General features: G+C 41.1%; 1 protein-coding gene across 1 annotated transcript; it reads left to right on the forward strand.

Annotated features, from left to right (window-relative positions):
- Positions 1-6754: 6754 nt before the first annotated feature.
- LOC119300673 lies at positions 6755-10199 on the forward strand. Its single transcript, XM_037577578.1, has 4 exons — positions 6755-7154; positions 7792-7925; positions 8062-8196; positions 8523-10199. The coding sequence occupies exons 2-4, from the start codon at positions 7799-7801 to the stop codon at positions 9872-9874; spliced, it is 1614 nt and encodes a 537-aa protein (XP_037433475.1). The 5' UTR covers positions 6755-7154; positions 7792-7798; the 3' UTR covers positions 9875-10199.
- Positions 10200-23374: the final 13175 nt, after the last annotated feature.

Consider the following 23374-nt stretch of genomic DNA (forward strand, 5'->3'; position numbering starts at 1 on the left):
TCCACTTATTCCAGCTACCACACACTCTTTCTTCCTCCCACAAAAATCACCAACCAGCTCAAACCCGAGTCCAAGCTCATCTTGCTACTATTTTCGATCTCCTAGCTCAAAGCTCCATTCATAAAACTGCTTTGGGGGATTGTTCTTTGGTATGTGACTCCTCCAATGGTCCAATTAGTTTTTGTTCTAGTGCTTTATTTATTGCAAATTTTTGTTGCTTAGGTGACCCTGTTCTTGAGCTTGTATGTCAAATTTATGTGGTCAAAAGTAGTTTTGATGCATGATATTGCCTCTAGGCACTTGTAGGAGTAGTTGCTGTCATTTTTTTTGAGTTTGGTTCACTTTTATTTTGAAGTTACTAAAAATTTCAGAATTTTTTAGAGGAAGAATATGTTTAGGAAAATGTACCAAGGTGGTTCTTCAAGGAAGCAAGGACCCAGGCCCGCAATACGCAATGCGGACGAGGAACCACCAAGAGACGCTCAAGTGCGACCTTGCGAATGGCCGTCAAAGGACTTCATGATCCAAGCAGGAATTAAAGAGGAATTTGATGCACATGTGTGTAATGCTGATCTGGAGAGCTTCGAGGCAGATAAGTGCCGTCAATACCTCTATTTAACTGATTCATTTATGAGATGGTTTAAATTCTCATCATCACGCAATTCTCAAATTGTCCTGTTTGATCTTTATGATAAATCTTATACCGTGGACTTAGAAGATTTTAACACTCCTTGTAAACTCCCTCAGTGGGGTGATGTTAGTGAACCTCGCAAATCTGAATTTAGAGATTTTCTTGCTAGTATAACTGTGAGGGAATCTAGAGATGTAACACAAGCTACCATAGGGAGCATTCATTTTCCTGCTATACATTATTTTGCTCTCTTCATAGGAAGGTGCATAAATGGTAAAGATGAAGCATGTCACATGTGTGTACCTGATCTTAGCGTTCTCAGGAGCGCTGTTTTAGGAGATAAACAATACAACTTGGGGGCTATAGTTGCACGTAGGTTGCATAATAATCGTATTCATGGAGATTTCTTTGGTGTAATTTATGCAACTCGTATAGCTAACTTTCTTGAGATACCCATACATGGAGATGATATTGAGTTGCCCCCTTTTATCTAGATTATGATGCTATGGTTCGTCATCAGTTTGTTGAGAGGAACGATAAGTTCCTCCAGTACCGACTAATCTTTGACAGACGACGCACCTATCACGTCGCTCTTCCTGCTCCTACTTTCTTTGACTTTTAGGCAAGGGGGAGATATGTTATAACCAGGGAGGAGGCGACCGAGTATGAGAGGAGGGCGGAGACAGCTCGCCTCCAAGCTACAACTCATCAGGCAATTGCCGCTGCATCTCAGTACGACCCCAGCTACAACTTTGGATATCCGCCAGGCCAGCCGTGGCCATAGACCAACTTAGGCCAAAAGCCTAAGCTTGGGGGAGTATGTATTTCTCACCGACATTACATTTATGTTCACACACTCATGCTAGTCGTCAGTGCTCATACTTTTTCATTGTATCATCCATGCTTGTTTATTTTCCCTTTTTATGCTTTCTTCTTGTGTGTTTGATAAACCTTAAGAAAAGTTTAGTAGTAGCTTTTTAGCTAGTTACTTTCCATGCCTGTAGTGGTAGTAATTAAAAAGAAAACCCCAGAAGATTTCATGTTCTTCTTTTGCTTGTTGGGAGCTTTCCTGTGTAAATAGTTTTGTTTCTTTTCTTTGGGGGTCGAGAGGAGAAGACCATGATGAGAATGTTGAGTGGCTCTTATATGCATTATTGTTGATCTAACAAAGAGCCCATATTACCTTGTCTTCTCTCTTGAATTGAATGCTTGCAGATTCCAGCTTAGTTCAATGCACATGCACTATTATTATTATCCACATCGTTCGGTCGTGCAAGTGAAAGGCAATAATGATGATTATATGATGAACTTATTGCGATGAGAAAAGCTGGTATGAACTCGACCTCTCTTGTTTTTGTAAATATGATCAGTTCATCGTTCCTGATTCATCCTATTATGAATAAACATGTTTGCAATGACAATTAGAGATTATGGTTGCTTATGCCATGCTTAATTAGCTAGGAGCTTATAATGGTTTACATTGCGTTCCAACATGCTATTAAAATAGTTGTGATGTGGTATGATAGGGTGGTATCCTCTTTTGAACAATTCGAGTGGCTTGACTTGGCACATGTTCACACATGTAGTTGAAACAAAATCAACATAACCTCTACGATATTTATTTTCATGGTGCATTATATCCTACTCATGCTTGCATTCGGTGTTGATTAATTTTAATGCATGTTCATGAATGTTGTCACTCTCTAGCTGGTCGCTTTCCAGTCTTTTTCTAGCCTTCACTTGTACTAAGCGGGAATGCTGCTTGTGCATCCAATTCCATAAACCCCAAATTTATTCCATATGAGTCCACCATACCTACCTATATACGGTATCTACCTGCCGTTCCAAGTAAATTTGTATGTGCCAAACTCTAAACCTTCAAATAAACATTCTGTTTTGTATACTCGAATAGCTCATGTATTAACTAGGGTTGTCTGTATCTTCCATGTTAGGTGGGTTATTCTCAAGAGGAGTGGACTCCGCTCCCCACTCACAAGAAAAGGGTTGGTCACAGGGATGCCCAGTCCCATGCTTTATGCAAATCAAATCAAAATAACTGCAAACAAAACTCCCCTAGGACTCTTGTTAGTTGGAGGCACTCATTGTTTTGAGGGATTGATGCTTGTTGGTGGAGGGGGAGTATAAACTTTACCATTATGTTTGGGAACCGCCTATAATGTGTGTAGCATGGAAGATATCGAGATCTCTCGGTTGTTATGTTGACAATGAAAGTATACCGCTCAAAATATTGTTCATATCTATTTCAAAACCGAGCTCTTGCACCTCTACAAATCCCTCCATCCCTCTGCGAAGGGCCTATCCATTTACTTTTATGTTGATTCATCATCCTCTTATTAAAAATCACCAGTTGGAGAGCATCGCTGTCATTTGCATTCATTACTGTTAGTTTACATTGAATATAACTTGACTGGATCTCTTTTACCATGAATTACAATGTCTAGTTAGTCCTTGATCTTTAAAGGTGCTCCGCATTTATGTTTTGCGGTCTCGGAAAGGGCTAGCGAGATACCATCTTATTATATCATATCATGATTGTTTTGAGAAAGTGTTGTCATCCGAGATTTATTATTATTGCTCGCTAGTTGATTATGCCATTGATGTGAGTAAATATGAGACCTAAGTGTTATTGTGAATATGGTTAGTTCATAATCTTTGCTGAAAACTTGAATGCTGGATTTACATATTTACAACAACAAGAGCAAACAGAGTTTGTAAAAGTTTTTCTTTATCACTTTCAGTTTATCAACTGAATTGCTTGAGGACAAGCAAAGGTTTAAGCTTGGGGGAGTTGATACGTCTCCGTCGTATCTACTTTTCCAAACACTTTTGCCCTTGTTTTGGACTCTAACTTGCATGATTTGAATGGAACTAACCCGGACTGACGCTGTTTTCAGCAGAATTTCCATGGTGTTATTTTTGTGCAGAAATAAAAGTTCTCGGAATGACCTGAAAATCAATTGAGAATTATTTTGGAATATATAAAAATTACTGGAAGAAGAATCCACGTCAGAGGGGCCTCCACCTGTCCACGAGGGTGGGGGCGCGCCTGCCCCCTGGGCGCGCCCCCTGCCTCGTGGCCCCCCTGACGCTCCACCGACCTCAACCTTGACTCCATATATTCACTTTCGGGGAGAACAAATATCAGAGAGAAGGATTCATCGTGTTTTATGACACGGAGCCGCCGCCAAGCCCTAAACTCTCTCGGGAGGGCTGATCTGGAGTCCGTTCGGGTCTCCGGAGAGGGGAATCCGTCGCCATCGCCATCATCAACCTTCCTCCATCACCAATTTTATAATGCTCACTGCCGTGCATGAGTAATTCCATCGTAGACTTGTTGGACGGTGATGGGTTGGATGAGATTTATCATGTAATCAAGTTAGTTTTGTTATGGTTTGATCCCTAGTATCCATTATGTTCTGAGATTGATCTTGCTATGACTTTGCTATGCTTAATGCTTGTCACTAGGGCCCGAGTGCCATGATTTCAGATCTGAACCTATTATGTTTTCATCAATATATGAGAGTTCTTGATCCTATCTTGCAAGTCTATAGTCACTTACTATGTGTTATGATCCGACAACCTCGAAGTGACAATAATCGGGACCACTCCCGGTGATGATCGTAGTTTGAGGAGTTCATGTATTCATTATGTGTTAATGCTTTGGTCCGGTACTCTATTAAAATGAGGCTTAATATCCTTTAGTTTCCAATAGGACCCCGCTACCACGGGAGGGTAGGACAAAATATGTCATGCAAGTTCTTTTCTGTAAGCACGTATGACTATATTCGGAATACATGCCTACATTACATTGATGAACTTGACCTAGTTCTGTGTCACCCTAGGTTATGACTGTTACATGATCGATCGCATCCGGCATAATTCTCCATCATCGATCCATTGCCTACGAGCTTTTCATATATTGTTCTTCTCTTATTTACTTTTTCGCTGCTACTGTTGCAATCACTATAAAACCCAAAAATATCACTTTTGCTACCGTTACTTTTGCTATCGTTACCACTGCTATCAAATTACTTTGCTACTAAATACCTTGCTGCAGATATTAAGTTTCTAGGTATGGTTGAATTGACAACTCATCTGCTAATACTTGAGAATATTTTTTGACTCCCCTTGTGTCGAATCAATAAATTTGGGTTGAATACTCTATCCTCGAAAACTGTTGCGATCCCCTATACTTGTGGGTTATCACCGAGCACTAGAAACAATATTGGTGGTAAGCTTTTTCCTCCCTTGAGCAATCTCCAGATCCTGTAGGTACCTCGTAATAAAACACATAGTTGAGAAAGGACTCTCAAATTCGTTGTCATGAATCGCTCGCCTCCGCGCCCACAAATCGCCCACATGGTGATCAAAACATTTGCAAGATCATTTTCATTCATTGCGTCGAACAACCACAAAGGCGCATCCTCTGTTCTATTGGAGATTACATGTTCTAGCACCTCCTCGTCTCCTAAAGCCCATACACACCGGGCCATACGGCAGTCAAAAAAAGAGTGTCGCCAAGTGTCAGATTCAGCGTGGCATTTACAGCAGGCCGACGAAGTAGTCAGCTTCCAGCTGCCTACCTTATTTGCAGTTTCTAACAGAAAGAAAAAAGAACAAATGAGGAGGCCCGCTGCGCGTCTCTGCAAGCGTCAGCATCCTTAATCGACGCTAACAGCGGGACCTCCTATACGCCGCTTGTTGCGGCAAGAAGTCGACACTTCGCACATGAGTTGCTCACCTGGGCCGGCCCATCTCGCGGGAGCGCGACGTTCGTGAGGTAAAAATTCGCAAAAAGGATTGCATCGGGTGGGAATCGAACCCGTGTCATCCAATTGATATATGCGCCGAGCTAGCCACTATGCCTAGCTAGTTTAAATGCTAAATTGGCAGCGCAAACCTAAAAGAAACTAACAGTAGCGACAAAACTTAAAATATCACTTCACAAAACTAAGTACTTTTCTGAATATGGGAACATTTTTTCAGAAGCTGAAAGAAATTTTATAACCGCACATTTTTCATAAATTAAGTACTTCTAAAAGCGCATACTTTTTTGAATTTGTGAGTATTTATTACAAAAGATTTTTTTTTGAAATTGTGTACAAAATTTGAAAACTGGATTTTTTTTGAAAACACGAACATCTTTTGGGAACCTCAAACAGTTGTGAAGAAAGGAACAAAATTGAAAACGAGAACATTTTTCAAAATTGTGATTTAAATTCTTGAATATTTTTTTGAATTTAGAGAACAAAATTTTGAAATTAGGAACAAAATTTGAACATGAACATTTTTAATGCACAAACATTTTTTGATTCTTGAGAACAAATTTTGAAACGGAGAACAAATTTGGAAGCGCGGACAATTTTTTAAAGCATTATTTTTTTAATCTTGGGAACAAATTTTGAAACAGAGAACAAATTTGGAAGCGCAAACAATTTCTTAAAGCACGATCATTATTTGAATATTGAGAACAAATTTTAAAATGGAGAACAAATTTGAAAAATCCTGAACAAATTTGGAAGCGCGAATGTTTTTTGGAAAGGTGAACAAAAAAATTGAAATCTGGTCCATTATATGAATTTCAAAAGTTTTGAACTTTTTTGTGTTACGAGAACAATTTTTGAATTTTGAGAACATTTCTTTTGAAAACTGAACATTTTATGGAAATACAAACAAAATTTGAATATTTTTGAAAAAGAGGAGAAAATAAAAAGAAAATGAAATAACAAACCAAAGAAAGAAAACAAATAGAAAAAAAATAAGAAACAGAAACAATAAAAACGAAAAGAAGAAGAAAAAAGCATCGCTAGAAGTTGGGCCGGCCCACTGCGTCGTTCGCTCGCGCAGCCCCTGTGCGAAGCGTCGACAATACGACGCAGCGAGCGGCGTATAGGATTTTCCGGTAACAGCGCGGACTAGGAGAAGGTCCGGGCCTTACCGATAGCCCTGGCGGTGTATGGCTCAAATAGAAAAGCAGAAAGAACGGGCCTTACCGATAGTTTGGGTCTCGTCTATTTCTGTGGCCCGAACCGAGAGCCCAAAAACTCTCGTACCAATAATTTCTTTACTTTATTGTATTCGCCGGTCTTTCCCATAAATAATACCAAAAAGGACACGGGCCGTGGACCAAACTCTTTTCCCCCAAATTTCCCCTCTTTCCCCTCCTCACCCCTCGATCTGATCTCGATTCATCTAACTCTCCTCCCCGAATCCTCAATTCGACACCAGATCCGGTCCTCCCTCGCCGAGGCCTCTCTATCGGTGCCGATTTCGCCCCGTATCGTTGATTCTGTGTGTTCGCGAGATTAGGGTTTCGAGGCGCTGAAATCGGGTACCGATTGGCTCGATTGAGGCGGAATTTCTCCAGGGGAGGCTGGTCTGTGGTTGATTGGTGGCTCTGAGATCCTATTATTGCGGTTCTTTTCATCGAATTTGCGCGATTTGTTTGCTAGGGTTTCGTCGTTTCCCTCCCGTCCAACCCTCCGTCGACCCCTCATCGCCAGTAAGTACCCCTCCCCTTTCTTGATTTTTGATTTCTTATATTCGAGAAAGATAGATCTAAAATCGACCTGGCTTGGATTCAGCGGGACCTTAATTTAATTTGACTTATTTTTCATGCGGCGAATTTAATTTTGACTTATTTTTCATGCGGTGAATTTGATTTTGACTTTAATAGGGTAGCCAAACCTGATTTGAATTGACCGATTGATCCATGTTCCATGGATGTCGCGTGGAGCTTGCTTCCAAATTCTCATAGGGAGATCACGGCCGTGTATACTGCCTGTGATTGCCCATACAAATATAATTGAATAAACTTCTACATGTGTTGCACCTTCTATAGTTTAGTGGGAGAACGTTGCATGTGCGGAAACAATGTTATGCACTTGGTTGAAAACATGAGATGCAATCGATTTGTGCACCCTAGTTTGGTGATGTGCACTTGAAGGTTTGTACATCAGTGTGGTTGGCGGTAGTGTTCAACTTGGATGTTCATTTGCAATTTGTATAAGTAACACAATACGTTTCCTCTTCAAGATGTGTAGCTATCGTTCTAGTCCTGTGCAGTGATCACCCGGTGCAATATAATTGTATCTATTTGCCATCATTTTGTTATCTAATGGAAGAGTTCTCTTCCTCAGGAGCATTATGTTGCATCAAGAAAATAGTGAGGTTTATGTGAGGCACCACTCCGAGCAGCTTGCGTGTGGCAATCTGAGGGGAACCGATGATGGGCGCTCAAACTTCCTTCCTGAGAAATACCATATTGCAACAGGTAACGACTGCCATTTCCCTTCGCCTTGTACAAGCATGCCTAGATTCTTGTGCTAGGTTGTGTGCAATTAAAGTTTGTCAAATGAATGTAAACTGACCAATCTGATGAAGAGTTGGTCCTAATTTTGGAATTTCAGAATGGAATACCACAGCTTGTCTAGTTAATACTGCCAGTGCTGTTAAAGAAGTGACAGTCGATCATCATAAGAGACCTGCCTCTAGTGGTTTCACAGACATGTTGGACTGCAAACGGATGAAGCAGGAAGAGCAAAGTAAGACATGTTAATTCGCAACCTTTTATGGAAGTTCTTACTCTATCATTTACAAAAACTTTTGATACTTCGCTTTTCTACACTTTACACTTTGCTTCCATACACTTGACACTTCCCGCCATGAGGACTAGTTTCCCCAAAGGGTTCTATTAAATCTATCCATCACCCCTACGTGACCTTGTTATGCATGATTGAGATAGTATGGCGGGTATTTTGGCCATCTTTGTGTAGAGGTTTAATTTCCCTGTTGCGTGTGGATGTCCATTACTGCCATGTGTTTCTATAAAACCAAAGTGCTGATTGGGCTCATATTTTCTCCATTTCAGCTGTATCTGAGAAAGATAATGCAGCAGATGCTGACATAAATGTTCCAGAGTATGGATCATACAGGACATGGGAGAGAATCTCCGATCTGCCAGCATACGGTAGTGAGGAAAGTGAGGATGAAGGTGTAGATCCACCTGTTAATTTTTCACTAGCCCAAACTTATGTTGAAGATTACCTGCGATCTGCAAGTTATTGTCAAAGGGAAGACATTTACTCGTCTGTTAGCCTTTGCCCTACAAGGAAAACTGTTCCAATTGGGCCAAATTATCAGGCTGAGTTGCCAGAGTGTGCATCTGGTGATTGTAGGAGCTCAGTTGATGGTAATGCTGATGTGTCATCATCTTCTCACATATGTGATATAAAGGAAGCCGAGAGTGACAAGTGGATTAGGAACTCTGTCATTCCAATGCCTGGTTCTGTTGAGGTACCTTCAGTGCTGAAACCCGTTTGCTGTAAGACAGATTGCAGTTGTGTTGATGAAGGTTCGATTGCGTGCGTGAGGAAGCATGTGAAGGAAGCAAGAGAAAGACTAATGACTGCCCTTGGTCTGAACACCTTCAAAGAGTTAGGATTCTTTGACATGGGAGAGGAGGTGGCCTTGAAATGGACTGAAGATGAAGAGCATTTGTTCCAGGATGTGGTATCATTAAACCCTGCCTCTCTTGGAAGGAACTTCTGGGATGAACTTCTGCTTGCCTTCCCATTGAAGACTAACAAAGAGTTAGTGAGCTACTATTTCAATGTTTTCATGTTGAGGAAGAGGGCTGAGCAGAATAGGTTGGATCCAATGAATGTTGACAGTGATAATGATGAATGGGAGGGAAGAGATGATGATGAATTTGCTGTGACAGAAAGGGCTGGTGAGGATTTGCTGCTCGAGTCTCTTACTGATCAAGATGATGGTGCATGCAATCAAGTTCCCCTCCAGGGAAATATGCATGAAGAGTCTGGTGAGGAGGATGAGTTTGACTGTTGTGGTCACAGGCAAGAAAATTGCTGCGTGGAGGGGAATGTCATGGTGTCCCTTGTGGACAATAACCAGGAGGCAACCATCTTTGACACAGATGCTCAAGACGACTCATGCACATCATTTGAGGCTCCGCATGTTTGTACCATGGATGGCACACCCACTGATATTGCTGGAGACCACTACCGGGATGTTGGCTTTGGTAGCGTTGCAGATCATGGATACTTTGGTGGCCATTGCGACCCGAAAACATGGGATATTGGTTTCAGTAGCGTATGGGAGAAAGACGAATTTCTTTCGACAAACAATGTGATAGAAGAGGTGTTTGGAAAGGGTTCTTGTGAAATTGGAAATGACTCTTCTACTGCCCAGGGCATCATTTAAAGATGATCCGGGTTTCTGATGGAGAGCGAAGGCCGAACCTGCTTTTGAAATTTGTACAGTGATAGCTCTTCCTTTTTTTTTTGATGATGATTCACTTGCCTGTAGAAATCCCGCCTCTGTCTGTCCCGAGAACATCTGTTTGAGAAATGTAATTTCATTCTCATGATGAATGTCTGCCTATTTGTAGTTATCCATCATCAGTCGATGATCTCCTGTAGCCTGTTCCCTGTTGTAGCCTCTGTGTACTGTTGTCATGACAAGTTTCAAGGCCTGAGCATTTTTGCATATGCTAGCGACGGTCAATATGATATAGATGTTGCTCTAATATGACAAATCATATCGCTTTCCTTATTCTACTTGCATCTTTTTAAGTAGATGACACTTCCCAAAGCAGGGTTGTGTTACTATGAGGTGTCAACGGATGGTCAACCGTGAAGTCTCGCTCTCGGTTCGTTGCACAAGTTTTCGTGGCAAGTTTTTCTTTTGCTACGCCTGACAAACGTCCTAGTTTATTGGTCTCCTTTGAAATTTGTGCTAAATTTTGTTCAAGTATTTAACTAATAAAATGTAAATGCATGTTAACAAAATTTATTTCGTTGGATTCATATTTGAATATAGTTTCCAAATGATATAGTTTTTGGTGACATGCAAGAACATTTTTGTTAGTTAAATTTATGGTCAAAATTTGGCGCAAAATACAATAGGACCCAACAAACCAGGATGGAGGTAATAGTACTGAACTGCAAATTTATTACTTCCACTTATCTAACCATCAGATGTCAAGTACTAGATCTGAGATGCCACATATCTTCCTTAGGTTTTGGCACCTTGCTAAACCCATCCAACTTTTTTTTCTTTAAAAAGCCCATCCCCACTTTTGATACCCTGCTAAACCCATCCCTAGCAATATGTATTTCAGCGAACCAACCTGGATGGTTCGGAGAATAGTCGTATCCCTTTAAATTCTAGACTTGATATTGGTGCTCGTATTTTTCTGGACTTATTTCGAACTTTTCGGTGATATTCGTTGAGTGGGAGGAGATATTCCCATCGGCTACGAGGCGCGTATGATGACTTCATCAATCGATGTTAATATGCTATGTCGCTCAGCCTTTCGAAGGTGCTGATAGGGTCAGGATATGCGTTCGTGCGTTCAGAGGTGAATGTATGCTCATGTATGTAAGTGATTTCGATCGTACTGTGTTAAAAAATGTTCTTCATACGCATGCATTTTATCATCATAATAATTCAAATCATATTGTTTCAAACACACATAACACAACATCAATTCAAATCCACGACATATGCAACTTAAATTTATACATAACAAATGGTCCAAATGCATCGAAGTATTCTTCTCTTCTCTAACCATCAGAAGCCAGGTACTAGATCAATGGACGTCCCTTGTCGTCTGCTTCTCTCGTGTATTTGCAGGGGTGATATTTCAGGGCGCGCGTCTAGATGTGAAGTTTTTGTTCCTAATTGTCATAAAAGTAAAATGCATTGATAATCATTATACTTGTTTCGCTCGTTTACTTTGGTCATTGTACTTGAGAATATAGACTATGATTATTATGTATAACTTTTCATGATTATATGGTCACTGACTCACCGTATAGCTCTGTATTTTATCTATGTTGACCAGTCAAACAATCTACCTTCTGTTCTCTTCTTATACCACGTGGATCACATCGAAGTGGAAGAAAGAAACAACGGACAATAAAATCTATTATAAGGTACACGTCTAGATGTGGAGTTTTGATTCATAGTTTTCATAAGAGTAAAATGCATTGGTGGTCACTGTACATGTCTTGCATGTTCATTTTGGTCATTGTACTTAAGAATACCGTCAAGACATGTTGTATGTGAGCTCGATCTTACATGCACCCTTTGCTACAGTAAAATCAGAAAAAGTATTTAAAAAATTCAAAAAAAATGTGAATTACTTTGGCAACAAACTTTGATGTGTGTTTCACATGCCTGCCAATTTCTAGGATGAAATGACATTTGTGGAGGTCTCGGCAAAAAAACAAAATCATGCTCCAAAAAAAGTTTTTGGAAGCATTTTGGAGCATCAATTTTTTTGCCGTGACCTGCATAAATGTCATTTTGTCACGAAATTTTGCACGCATGTGAAAAACACATCAATGTTTGTTGGCAAGAAATTTCATAATTTTAAACTTTTTAAATAATTTTTTGAATTTACTGTAGCAAAGGGTGCATGTGAGCTCGAGCTCAAAAGAGCACTCTCGGTCAATATGGTCATTATGTATACGTTTTGGTGATCATATGGTCGCCGACTCACTATATAGCTATGTATTTTATCTATGTTTATCGATCAAATAGTCTACCTCACGTGGGTCCTGGTAGTAGTAGATGGAAGAATGAAATACCCCACGATCTCTTCCTACCCCATGTAGGTCCCACATGTCAGTGGGTGGAAGAAAGAAATAATGGACAATAAAATCTTGTCCAAGTGGTGAGTCAAACCTAACACAAGATAAATTCATCCGCGGTCACTGACTCGCGAAGATTTTCTCCATTAAGTTACAACGCACAACCAAAGCCCTTCGCAGCTGGGGCCAGAAGAAGCAGAGCACCTTGGAAATGCAGTTTCAGATTGCCAACGATGTTATTCTCCGCTGGACACGACACAAGAGGCACGAGCCCCCTCGTTGGAGGAAAGAAGGTTAAAGGCATTCTTAAAAGGAAAGTGTCCGGCTTTGGCTGCTCTAGAAAGAGTCAGGTTGCGGCAGCGTGCCCGGGTCCGTGATCTGCCGGAGGGGGATGCAAACTCCAAATACTTTCATCTGAAGGCTAATGGACGACGTCGCAAACACCTGGTCCCTTACCTGAAAGATGGGAGTCGCACAGCGACAGATATGGAGGAGAAGCTTAACATGGTATGAGATTTTTTTCTCTAATCTGATGGGATCCACTGCTACGCGGGGCTATTCCCTCGTCTGGATGCCCTGGGCTTAAGCCGTTTGTCGCCAGAAGTGGCCCATGGGCTGGAGGTGCCATTTACTGAGGAGGAAATTAAGCAAGTTATCTGGGACATGCCGATCGATCGCGCACCTGGGCTAGACGGTTTTTCTAGTCTTTTTTCCAGGACATGTTGGGAGATAATTGCCAAGGATTTCATGGATGTTATGAAGATGCCATTTGTAGGGCGTTTTTACTCTTTTGGTGCTCTCAATTCCTCCATCCTCACCCTCCTCCCCAAGAAAGAAGACCCCTTGCAACTAAGTGATTTCATACCAATTAATCTGATTAATGGGGCGGCCAATTTTCTTGCCAAGACTTTGGCCACCAGGTTGGCTGCGCCCCTGCCTTCACTGATATCCCAGGCCCAGAGCGCTTTTGTTTCGAGGAGGAGCATACATGAGAATTTTAAGTTCGTGCGCAATGTAGCAAGGGCAGTTCATCAGAAAAAGAAGCAGGCTGTCATGATGAAAATTGATATACTGAAGGCTTTTGACACACTCTCATGGAGTTTTCTGCTAGAGGTGCTTCGGGCCAGAGGCTTCGGCGATCGATGGTGCTCGTGGATTTGTGGCTTATTGAGCACGGCTACCACCTTCGTCCTCATCAATGGGGAACTATCTCTGCCTTATTCCCTAGGCCAGGGCGTCCGGCAGGGTGACCCGCTGTCTCCTGTGCTCTTTATTCTGGCCATGGACACATTATATGGGATGGTGCAGTGGGCGGCTGATACGTCTCCATCGTATCTACTTTTCCAAACTCTTTTGCCCTTGTTTTGGACTCTAATTTGCATGATTTGAATGGAACTAACCTGGACTGACGCTGTTTTTAGCAGAATTGCCATGGTGTTATTTTTATGTAGAAATAAAAGTTCTTGGAATGACCTGAAACTTCACAGAGAATATTTTTTGGAATAAATAAAAAATATTGGCGAAAGAATCAACTGAGGGGGACCTACCTGCTGTCCACAAGGGTGGAGGGCGTGCCCACCCCCTAGGGTGCACCCTGCCTTGTGGGTCCCCTGGACCTCCACCGACCTCAACTCCAACTCATATATTCACGTTCGGGGAGAAAAAAAATCAGAGAGAAGGATTCATCGCGTTTTACGATACGGAGCTGCCACCACCTCCTGTTCTTCCTCGGGAGGACAGATCTGGAGTCCGTTAGGGGCTCCGGAGAGGGGAAATCGTCGCCATCATCATCATCAACCATCATCCATCACCAATTTCATGATGGTCACCGCCGTGTGTGAGTAATTCCACCATAGGCTTGCTGGACGGTGATGGGTTGTATGAGATTTACCATGTAATCGAGTTAGTTTTGTTAGGGTTTGATCCCTAGTATCCATTATGTTCTGAGATTGGTGTTGTTATGAGTTTGCTATGCTTAATGCTTGTCACTAGGGCCCGAGTGCCATCATTTAAAATTTGAACCTATTATGTTCTCATGAGTATATTTGTGTTCTTGATCCTATCTTGCAAGTTATAGTCACCTACTACACGTTATGATCTGGCAACCCCAGAGTGACAATAGTCGGGACACTTCCCTGTGATGATCGTAGTTTGAGGAGTTCATGTATTCACTAAGTGCTAATGCTTTGGTCCGGTTCTCTATTAAAAGGAGGCCTTAATTTTCCTTAGTTTCCATTAGGACCCCTCTACCACGGAAGGGTAGGACAAAAGATTTCATGCAAGTTATTTTCCATAAGCACGTATGATTATATTCAGAATACATGCCTACATTACATTGATGAATTGGAGCTAGTTCCGTGTCACCCTAGGTTATAACTGTTGCATGATGAATGCCATCCGACATAATTATCCATCGTTGACCCATTGCCTACGATTTTGTTTCATATTGATCTTTGCTAAGTTACTTTTCCGTTGCCACTGTTACAATTTCTACAAAACTGCTACTGTTACTTTTTCCACCGTTACCGTTACTTCCATACTAGTTTGCTACTAAATATTTTGCTGCAGATATTAAGTCTTTTAGGTGTGGTTGAATTGACAACTCAGCTGCTAATACTTGAGAATATTCTTTGGCTCCCCTTGTGTCGAATCAATAGATTTGGGTTGAATACTCTACCCTCAAAAACTATTGCTATCCCCTATACTTGTGGGTTATCAAGACTTTTTTCTGGCGCCGTTGCCGGGGAGCATAGCTCTACTCTCTGAGTCACTTGGGATTTATATCTGTTGATCACCATGAAGAATTTGAAAGATACTAGAACCAAGATCTATCCCTCTACTACGAGGGGAGGTAAGGAACTGCCATCTAGCTCTGCACTTGATTCACCTTCCGTTTTGAGTAAGCTTGCAACACCTACACGTGCTATTGATTCTGATATGTCGCATGTTATTGATGATGCTACTTCTACTATGAATGATGCTTATGATGCTACTACTTTGCTTGATAAAACGGTGCCACTGGGTGAATTACTTGATGAACATCTTGCTAGATTTAGAACTATTGATTATGCTGAGGATGATGATATTTCTGAAACTAATGAAATTATTGAAACTGAAAACTTTGAAACACATGATAAGACTAGCTCTCCTAGATATGAACTTCCTATTGTACCCGAGGGTTATATAATGGATGAAGAAACTGCTAGAGACTTTTTTGCTTGCAATGATTGAGAGGATCTTAACAAACTATTAGCTAAGTTGAAAGAAAAATCTTTGAATGCTAGAATGCATTATGAGCCTAAGTTTGCTACTTCACCTATCTTTGTTACTGATAAGGATTATGAATTCTCTGTCGATCCCTAGTTAATTACTTTGGTTGAATCTGATCCTTTCTATGGTTATTAATCTGAAACTATTGTGGCACATCTTACTAAATTGAATGATATAGCTACCCTATTTGCTCATGAGGAAAAAATTCGTAATTACTATATTCTTAAATTGTTTCCTTTCTCGTTAAAGGGTGATGCTAAGTTATGGTTTAATTCTCTTGCTCCTGGTTGTGTGCGTAGTCCTCAGGATATGATTTATTACTTCTCTGAAAAATATTTCCCAGCTCATAAGAAACAAGCTGCTTTAAAGGAAATATTTAACTTTGTGCAAATTGAAGAAGAGAGTCTCCCACAAGCTTGGGGGAGGCTTCTTCAATTAATTAATGCTTTCCCTGATCATCCTCTCAAGAAAAATGAAATACTTGATATCTTTTATAATGGACTAACCGATGCTTTTAGGGACCACCTAGATAGTTGTGCTGGTTGTGTTTTCAGGGAACAAACTGTTGAGCAAGCTGAATTTCTATCAAATAATATATTGAGCAATGATAATGATTGGACACTTCCTGAACCAACTCCTAAGCCAACTCCAAAGAAAAGAGGTATTCTATTTCTCAGCCCTGAAGATATGCAAGAGGGAAAGAAATCTATGAAAGAAAAAGGTATTAAAGTTGAAGATGTTAAGAATTTACCGCCTATTGAAGAAATACATGGTCTTGATAACCCGACACAGGTAGTAGAGGTAAACTCTCTATATAGATTTGATGAAGGTGATATTCCTCATAATAAGTCTGCTAGTCAATGCTTGGATGAGTTTGATAATTTTATTGTTAAACAAGAAAATTTCAATGCTTATGTTAGTAGACAATTGAAACGCAATGCTCACATGCTTGACTACTTGGGTGATTATATGAGTAGAACTGTTAATGATCTTAAGCTTATTAGTAAGCATGCTTCCATGGTTAGAAATCAAGTAGAACAAGTACTTAGGGCACATGATGATTTTCTTAATGAGTTGAATAATAAGACAATGATAATGCTGTTAGGGTTATGACTAGAGGTGGTAAAATGACCCAGGAACATCTGTATCCCGAGGGCCATCCTAAAAGAGTTGAGTGAGATTCTTAGAGAATTAATACTGATGCACCTAGTCATAGTAATAAAAAGAAAAAGAAAATTGGTAGGACTTTGCATGATTCTAGTGAACTTGTTATTGACACACCCGAGAATCCTAATGATATTTCTATTTCTGATGTTGAGACCAATCTAGTGATGAACATGAACGTAGTGATAATGTTAGTGATGATGTTCATGTTGATGCTCAACCTAGTAATGATAATGATGTGGAGATTGAACCTGCTGTTGATCTTGATAAGCCACAATCAAAGAATCAACGTTATGATAAGAGAGACTTTATTGCTAGGAAACATGGTAAAGAAAGAGAACCATGGGTTCAGAAACCCATGCCCTTTCCTCCTAAACCATCCAAGAAAAAGGATGATGAGGATTTTGAGCGCTTTGCTGAAATGATTAGACCTATCTTTTTGCGTACGCGTTTGATTGATATGCTAAAAATGTCTCCTTATGATAAGTACATGAAAGATATTGTTACAAATAAAAGAAAGATATCATAAGCTGAAATTTCCACCATGATTGCTAATTATAATTTTAAGGGTGGAATACCAAAGAAACTTGGAGATCCAGGAGTACCAACTATACCATGCTCCATTAAAAGAAACTATGTTAAAACCGCTTTATGTGATCTTGGAGCCGGTGTTAGTGTTATGCCTTTCTCTTTATATCGTAGACTTGAATTGAATAAGTTGACACCTACTAAAATTTCTTTGCAAATGACTGATAAATCAACTGCTATACCCATCGGTATTTGTGAGGATGTGCCTGTTGTGGTTGCAAATGTTACTATCTTAACAGGCTTTTTTATTCTTGATATTCTCAAGGATGACAGTATGTCGATCATCCTTGGTAGACCCTTTTTGAATACTGTAGGGGCTGTTATTGATTGCAACAAAGGCAATGTCACTTTTCATGTTAATGGTAATGAGCATATGGTACACTTTCCGAAGAAACAACCTCCAGTTCATAGTATCAATTCTATTGGAAAAATTTCAACTATCACTATTGGAGGTTTTGAATTCCCTATTCCTACTGTCAAAAAGAAATATGATATTCTTATTGTTGGGGACATGCATATCCCCGTTGAGGTAACCTAGTGTTATTCGAAAGTTCTCCGGTTTCATGTCATTCGGAAGAAGTTTGTTAATAAGACTTGATCAACCTTGTTAATGGATTCCTTTTGATGAGCATGAGATGGATGAATTTAGAAAGCACAACTTTCTATACCCACCTTTTACATTCTGTTATCTAGAATAAATGAAGCAAAAATAGTATTATCTGTTTGTTTTCTGAATTATTCGTGCAATAAAAAAATGTCCCGAAAATAGAAGTTCTCCGAATGCCCTAAAAAATTAGTATGATTTTTTATAGAATATCTAGAATTTCTAGAACCGAGAATGATGTAAGGTGGAACCCTAGATGGCCGATCTTTCACGAAAGGAGCGGATCACGCGAAGAACACGAAGAACACGAGGGGAAACACGAGGGGAAATCACAAAGGGGAACACAAGAGAAATACTCAAACCAACAAGTATGATCACACATGTGCTAGATCCATGAACACAAAGGGAGATACATGATCCACGATCAACAAGGGACGATACACGGTAACCGGTTCTTCTCAAAAGGAGGTCTTGATGGGGCCACCCGAAAGGGGGTCTTGAATCCAAGGGGATCTTCTTCGTAGAGGGGCCACGGTCTCTCTCGAGGAGAGAATCCGATGTGGATGAGCGAGGCTCTATCTCTAATATGAGCTATCACAACGCTGACCCTAACTAGGAGGAGGTGGAGGAGTATATATAGTCTAGGTCCACGAAGGGGTAAGTGGGAGAGGGATACATGGGCCTTGGGCCCGTTACTATGCACAGACAGGTACTGAACGTCCGCTGGGGACCGGTTGTCCGGTGGCTCGTGGGCTTCCGGGCGTCTGGTAGCTTAGTCGCCAGACTTCCGCTCACTTTTGGCTCGGTTGAGGTGGCACCGGACATCCAGTAGCTGGCGGTCGTCCGGTCGCCGATTGTCCACTGATTTGGCTCGGGTGTAGATGTGCCGGTTGTCCGGTGGGGGCTGGACGTCTGCTCGCTGGGAGGTGTGGCCGGTCATCCATTATGGCCGGACGTCCGCTCGTTGGAGCTTCATTTGCAGCTCTTCCTCTTGTTCCTCGCGCTTGGTGTCCTCGCCTTCTCGTCCAATGCTCCTAGCTATTCCATGGTCTCCCTCTTGGTTCCTGGTCATGCATAGCATATAGATTTGAGGTAGTAGCCATGTCTCACACGTGGAAAGTGAAGGTTCGGAGAGGAGCAAGTTCACCTTGTGTCCAATGGCGTACAGTTGAGGCCTCGTCTTATGTCCTCTTGGGGCTTGGAGAGTAGACACAGTGTACATGGGGATGATCATAGGATGCTCCACATCAGAGAATGCACCAGGGGGCTGCACTAGTGGACCACAAGGGTGGAGGGAGCGCCCTACCCCCTGGGTGCATCCCCTGCCTCGTGGGTCCCACATAGGTCCCCCTCACTTACTCCAGCACCCATCCACTTCGTCTTCCTCCAGAAAAAAATTATCCCGTAGCTCAAACCCGTGTTCTTGCTCATCTTGCTGCCATTTTCGATCTCCTTGTGCAAAGCTCCATTTGCAAAGATGTTTTGGGGGATTGTTCTTCGGTATGTGACTTCTCCAATGGTCCAATTAGTTTTTGTTCTAGTACTTTATTTATTGCAAAATTTTGCTACAGTGGTGACCTTGTTCTTGAGCTTGCATGTCAAATTTATATGGTCCAAAGTGGTTTTGATGCATGATATAGCCTCTAGACACTTGTAGGAGTAGTTGTTATTAATTTTGTTGAGTTTGGTTTCACTTTTATTTCGAGTCACTAAATTTTTTAGAATTTTTCAGAGGAATAAAATGATGAGGAGATTGTTAAGAGGCTCTTCGAGCCAGGGTCCGAAGGAAAATGAAAATGAGGAGACCAAGAAGCCCAAGTACAACTTCCTCACACCACGGAGGTCCAGCCGCATGAATGGCTGATAACCCACAAGTATAGGGGATCAATTGTAGCCTCTTTCGATAAGTAAGAGTGTCGAACCCAACGAGGAGCTAAAGGTAGAAAAAATATTCCCCCAAATTTTATCGACCACCGATACAACTCTACGCACGCTTGATGTCCGCTTTACCTAAAACAAGTATAAAACTAGCAGTACTTTGTAGGTGTAAGGGATAGGTTTGCAAGAATATAAAGAGCACGCAAATAAAAACTAGGGGCTGTTTTAGGTAAAGAAGCAATAAAGTTAGTATAGCGAGTGTGGAAAAGTGGTGGTAGGAGTTGCAAAATTGTCCCTAAGCAATTGACTACTCTACTAGACCGATAACAAGTTTTATGTGGGAGAGGCCACTGCTAGCATGTCATCCCTGACTTGGAATTCTATGCACTTATGATTGGAACTATTAGCAAGCATCCACAACTACTAATGTTCATTAAGGTAAAACCCAACCATAGCATTAAGATATATTGGCCCCCCTTCAATCCCGTATGCATCAATTTCTATGCTAGGTTGAAGCTTCCGTCACTCTTGCCCTCCAATACATAGTCCTATCAACATACAACTAACCCTATGGTGTGATCCACGCGCACGCTCATATGATGGGCACCAAAGGACAACAACATAACCACAAGCAAATTAAACCAATCATAGCAATTCACCAATTACCGATAGGACAACGAAAATCTACTCAGACATCATAGGACGTCAACACATCATTGGATAATAATATGAATCATAAAGCACCATGTTCAAGTAGAGGGTACAGCGGGTTGCGGGAGAGTGGACCACTATAGATAGATGGGGGAAGGTGATGAAGATGTTGGTGAAGATGACGGAGGTGTTGGTGTAGACTGTGGTGACGATGATGGCCCCGACGGCGTTCCGGCGCCACCGAGAGAGAGGGGGAGAGAGGCCCCCTTCTTCTTCTTCTTCTTCTTCTTCTTCTTCCTTGACCTTCTCCCTAGATGGTAGAAGGGTTTCCTCTCTGGTCCATGGCCTCCATGGTGGCGGAGGGGCGAGAGCCCCTCCGAGATGGGAGATGGGATGCCTTCCGGGGCATCCCCAAGCTTAGACGCTTGAGTCTCCTTAAATATTTACTTGGGATGCCTTGGGCATCCCCAAGATTGAGCTCTTGCCTCTCCTCCTTCTCCTCATACCGAGACCTCCTCGATCTTTGATCACTTCATCCACACAAAACTCAACAGAAAGCTCGGTAAGATCCGTTAGTATAATAAAGCAAATCACTACTCTTAGTATTGTTGCAAACCAATTCATATTTTGTTTTTGCATTGTAGCTACTGTAATATAACTTTTCCATGGCTTAACCCACTGATAGAAATCGATAGTTTCATCAAAACAAGCAAACTATGCATCAAAAACAGAATCTGTCTTAAACAGGACAGTCTGTAGTAATCTGAACATTCACCATACTTCTGGAACTCCAAAAATTCTGAAAAAATTGGGAAAAATAAACAATTTGTATAGAAAGACAGTGCAAAAAGTTTCAGAACTGTTTGACGTTGCAGTAAAAAATATATTAAAATAGCGCACTTCAGCCAAAGTTTCTGTTTTGCACCGCACAAACCAACAAGAAATGTAAACATCCTAAAGGAAAATCTTGGCACATTATTTTTGTTTTTAAACTTCATAAAAGCACACAACAGAAATAAATGACTCTCTAAAACTTCCGGGTTGTCTCCCTGGCAGCGCTTTCTTTAAAGCCATTAAGCTAGGTATATAGTGCTCAAGTAATTGATCCACCCGGATCCCAAGGTATATCAAAGCCAATTTTAATTAACAATGATTTTTGATTTAGTAGTGAGAACAAAGTAACATATATCATGGAAAAACGAAGTCTAACTCTCTTCCTATGCATCGGCATGTCATAAAAGAACAATTCATGCACACATAGTAAAGGCCAATGCATAGTATAAGCAGTTTCTTGCAATTTTATCATATTGGAAACATGGAGAGGAGGAGATGTAGTTCATCTCTCATAATAATTGCAAGTAGGAGCAGCAAGCACATGCATATTATATCTATCAAAATCATCATGTGTAGTAGTAAAACGCAATCCATCAATATAATCCTTAATAAGGGCAAACTACTCCGATATAGTGTAGTCGGGAGACTTCAAAAAGATAATAGGACTATCCTGCGTGGGTGCAATAGCAACAATTTCATGTTTAACATAAGGAACTATAACAAGTTCATCTCCATAAGCATAATTCATATTGGCATCTTGGCAACAAGCATAACAAGCATCATCAAAAAGGGACATTTCAAAAGAGTTAACGGGATCATAACAATCATCATAGCATTCATCCTTCGGTAAATTCAAAGGGAAATTAAACAATGTATGGATAAAGAGTTACTCTCATTAGATGGTGGGAACGGGTGATCAATCCGCTCTTCCTCCTTTTGTTCTTCGCTCTCCTCCTCATCTTTTTCATCCAATGAGCTCACAATGTCATTAATTTCTTCTTCCATAGACTCCTGCAAAATATTAGTCTCTTCTTGGACAGCGGAGGAGTCCTCAATATATGGTTTAATATATGGATTAGAAGCATAATTATCATAGCAATATTTAAGTATGGACAAATTTTCAGATTTGTAGAGAGTAGTATCACACTCTTCAATAAGAGAAGCAATTTCACAAGTACCCGTAAAAGCAACAAATTCTTCAATTTGTTGAACATCATAGTAATTATAAACACCCTTAGTATACGAAGATACGATTCCATTATCACTAAACCCACATTGGTAAGGAAGGTGTTTCTTAGGGTCTTTAGAACAACAAGTACAACCATATATTTCACATAAACTCCAAGCATAGCACTGCAAATGATGAATCTGATCCAGTAAAAGTTTCCCTTTTTCAGATATGCGGTGTCGCACATAACAAGCATGCTCCTGTAAAGTTTGCCCTCAACTAAGCTAGTTGGGGTTTCAGCCCGAGCACATAGGGATCAAAGATGATCCAAGTAAAAAGCTTCAGTAGTGTGATAGATTTTGAGTGGTTCTTCAACCATTGGTTCAGTAGGTATGATACGTCTCCAACGTATCTACTTTTCCAAACACTTTTTCCCTTATTTTGGACTCTAACTTGCATGATTTGAATGGAACTAACCTGGACTGATGCTGTTTTCAGCAGAATTACCATGGTGTTATTTATGTGCAGGAGCAAACGTTCTCGGAATGACCTGAAACTACACGGAGCCACTTTTCAGAAAGTAAGAAAAATACCTGCAAAAGATGAAGGCCAGGGGGCCCACCACCTTGCCACGAGGGTGGGGGGCGTGCCCCCCTACCTCGTGGGCCCCCTGTTGCCTCTCCAACTCCAACTCCATATATTGTGTTTCGGGAAGAAAAAAATCAGAGAGAAGAAATCATTGCGTTTTACGATACGGAGCCACCGCCAAGCCCTAAAACCTATCGGGAGGGTTGATCTGGAGTCCGTTCGGGGCTCCGGAGATGGGAATCCGTCGCCATCATCAACCATCCTCCATCACCAATTTCATGATGCTCACCGCCGTGCGTGAGTAATTCCATCGTAGGCTTGCTGGACGGTGATGGGTTGGATGGGATCTATCATGTAAT

Source organism: Triticum dicoccoides, chromosome 5A (assembly GCF_002162155.2).
Source record: "Triticum dicoccoides isolate Atlit2015 ecotype Zavitan chromosome 5A, WEW_v2.0, whole genome shotgun sequence".
Classification (NCBI taxonomy): domain Eukaryota; kingdom Viridiplantae; phylum Streptophyta; class Magnoliopsida; order Poales; family Poaceae; genus Triticum; species Triticum dicoccoides.

Excerpts from the sequence above, each read along its gene's own strand:
- LOC119300673 (XM_037577578.1), top strand. The coding sequence starts at position 7,799 with ATGTTGCATCAAGAAAATAGTGAGGTTTATGTGAGGCACCACTCCGAG. Across the intron at positions 7,926-8,061 it reads GAAATACCATATTGCAACAG|AATGGAATACCACAGCTTGT; the intron begins GTAACGACTGCC and ends TTGGAATTTCAG. Across the intron at positions 8,197-8,522 it reads GATGAAGCAGGAAGAGCAAA|CTGTATCTGAGAAAGATAAT; the intron begins GTAAGACATGTT and ends TCTCCATTTCAG.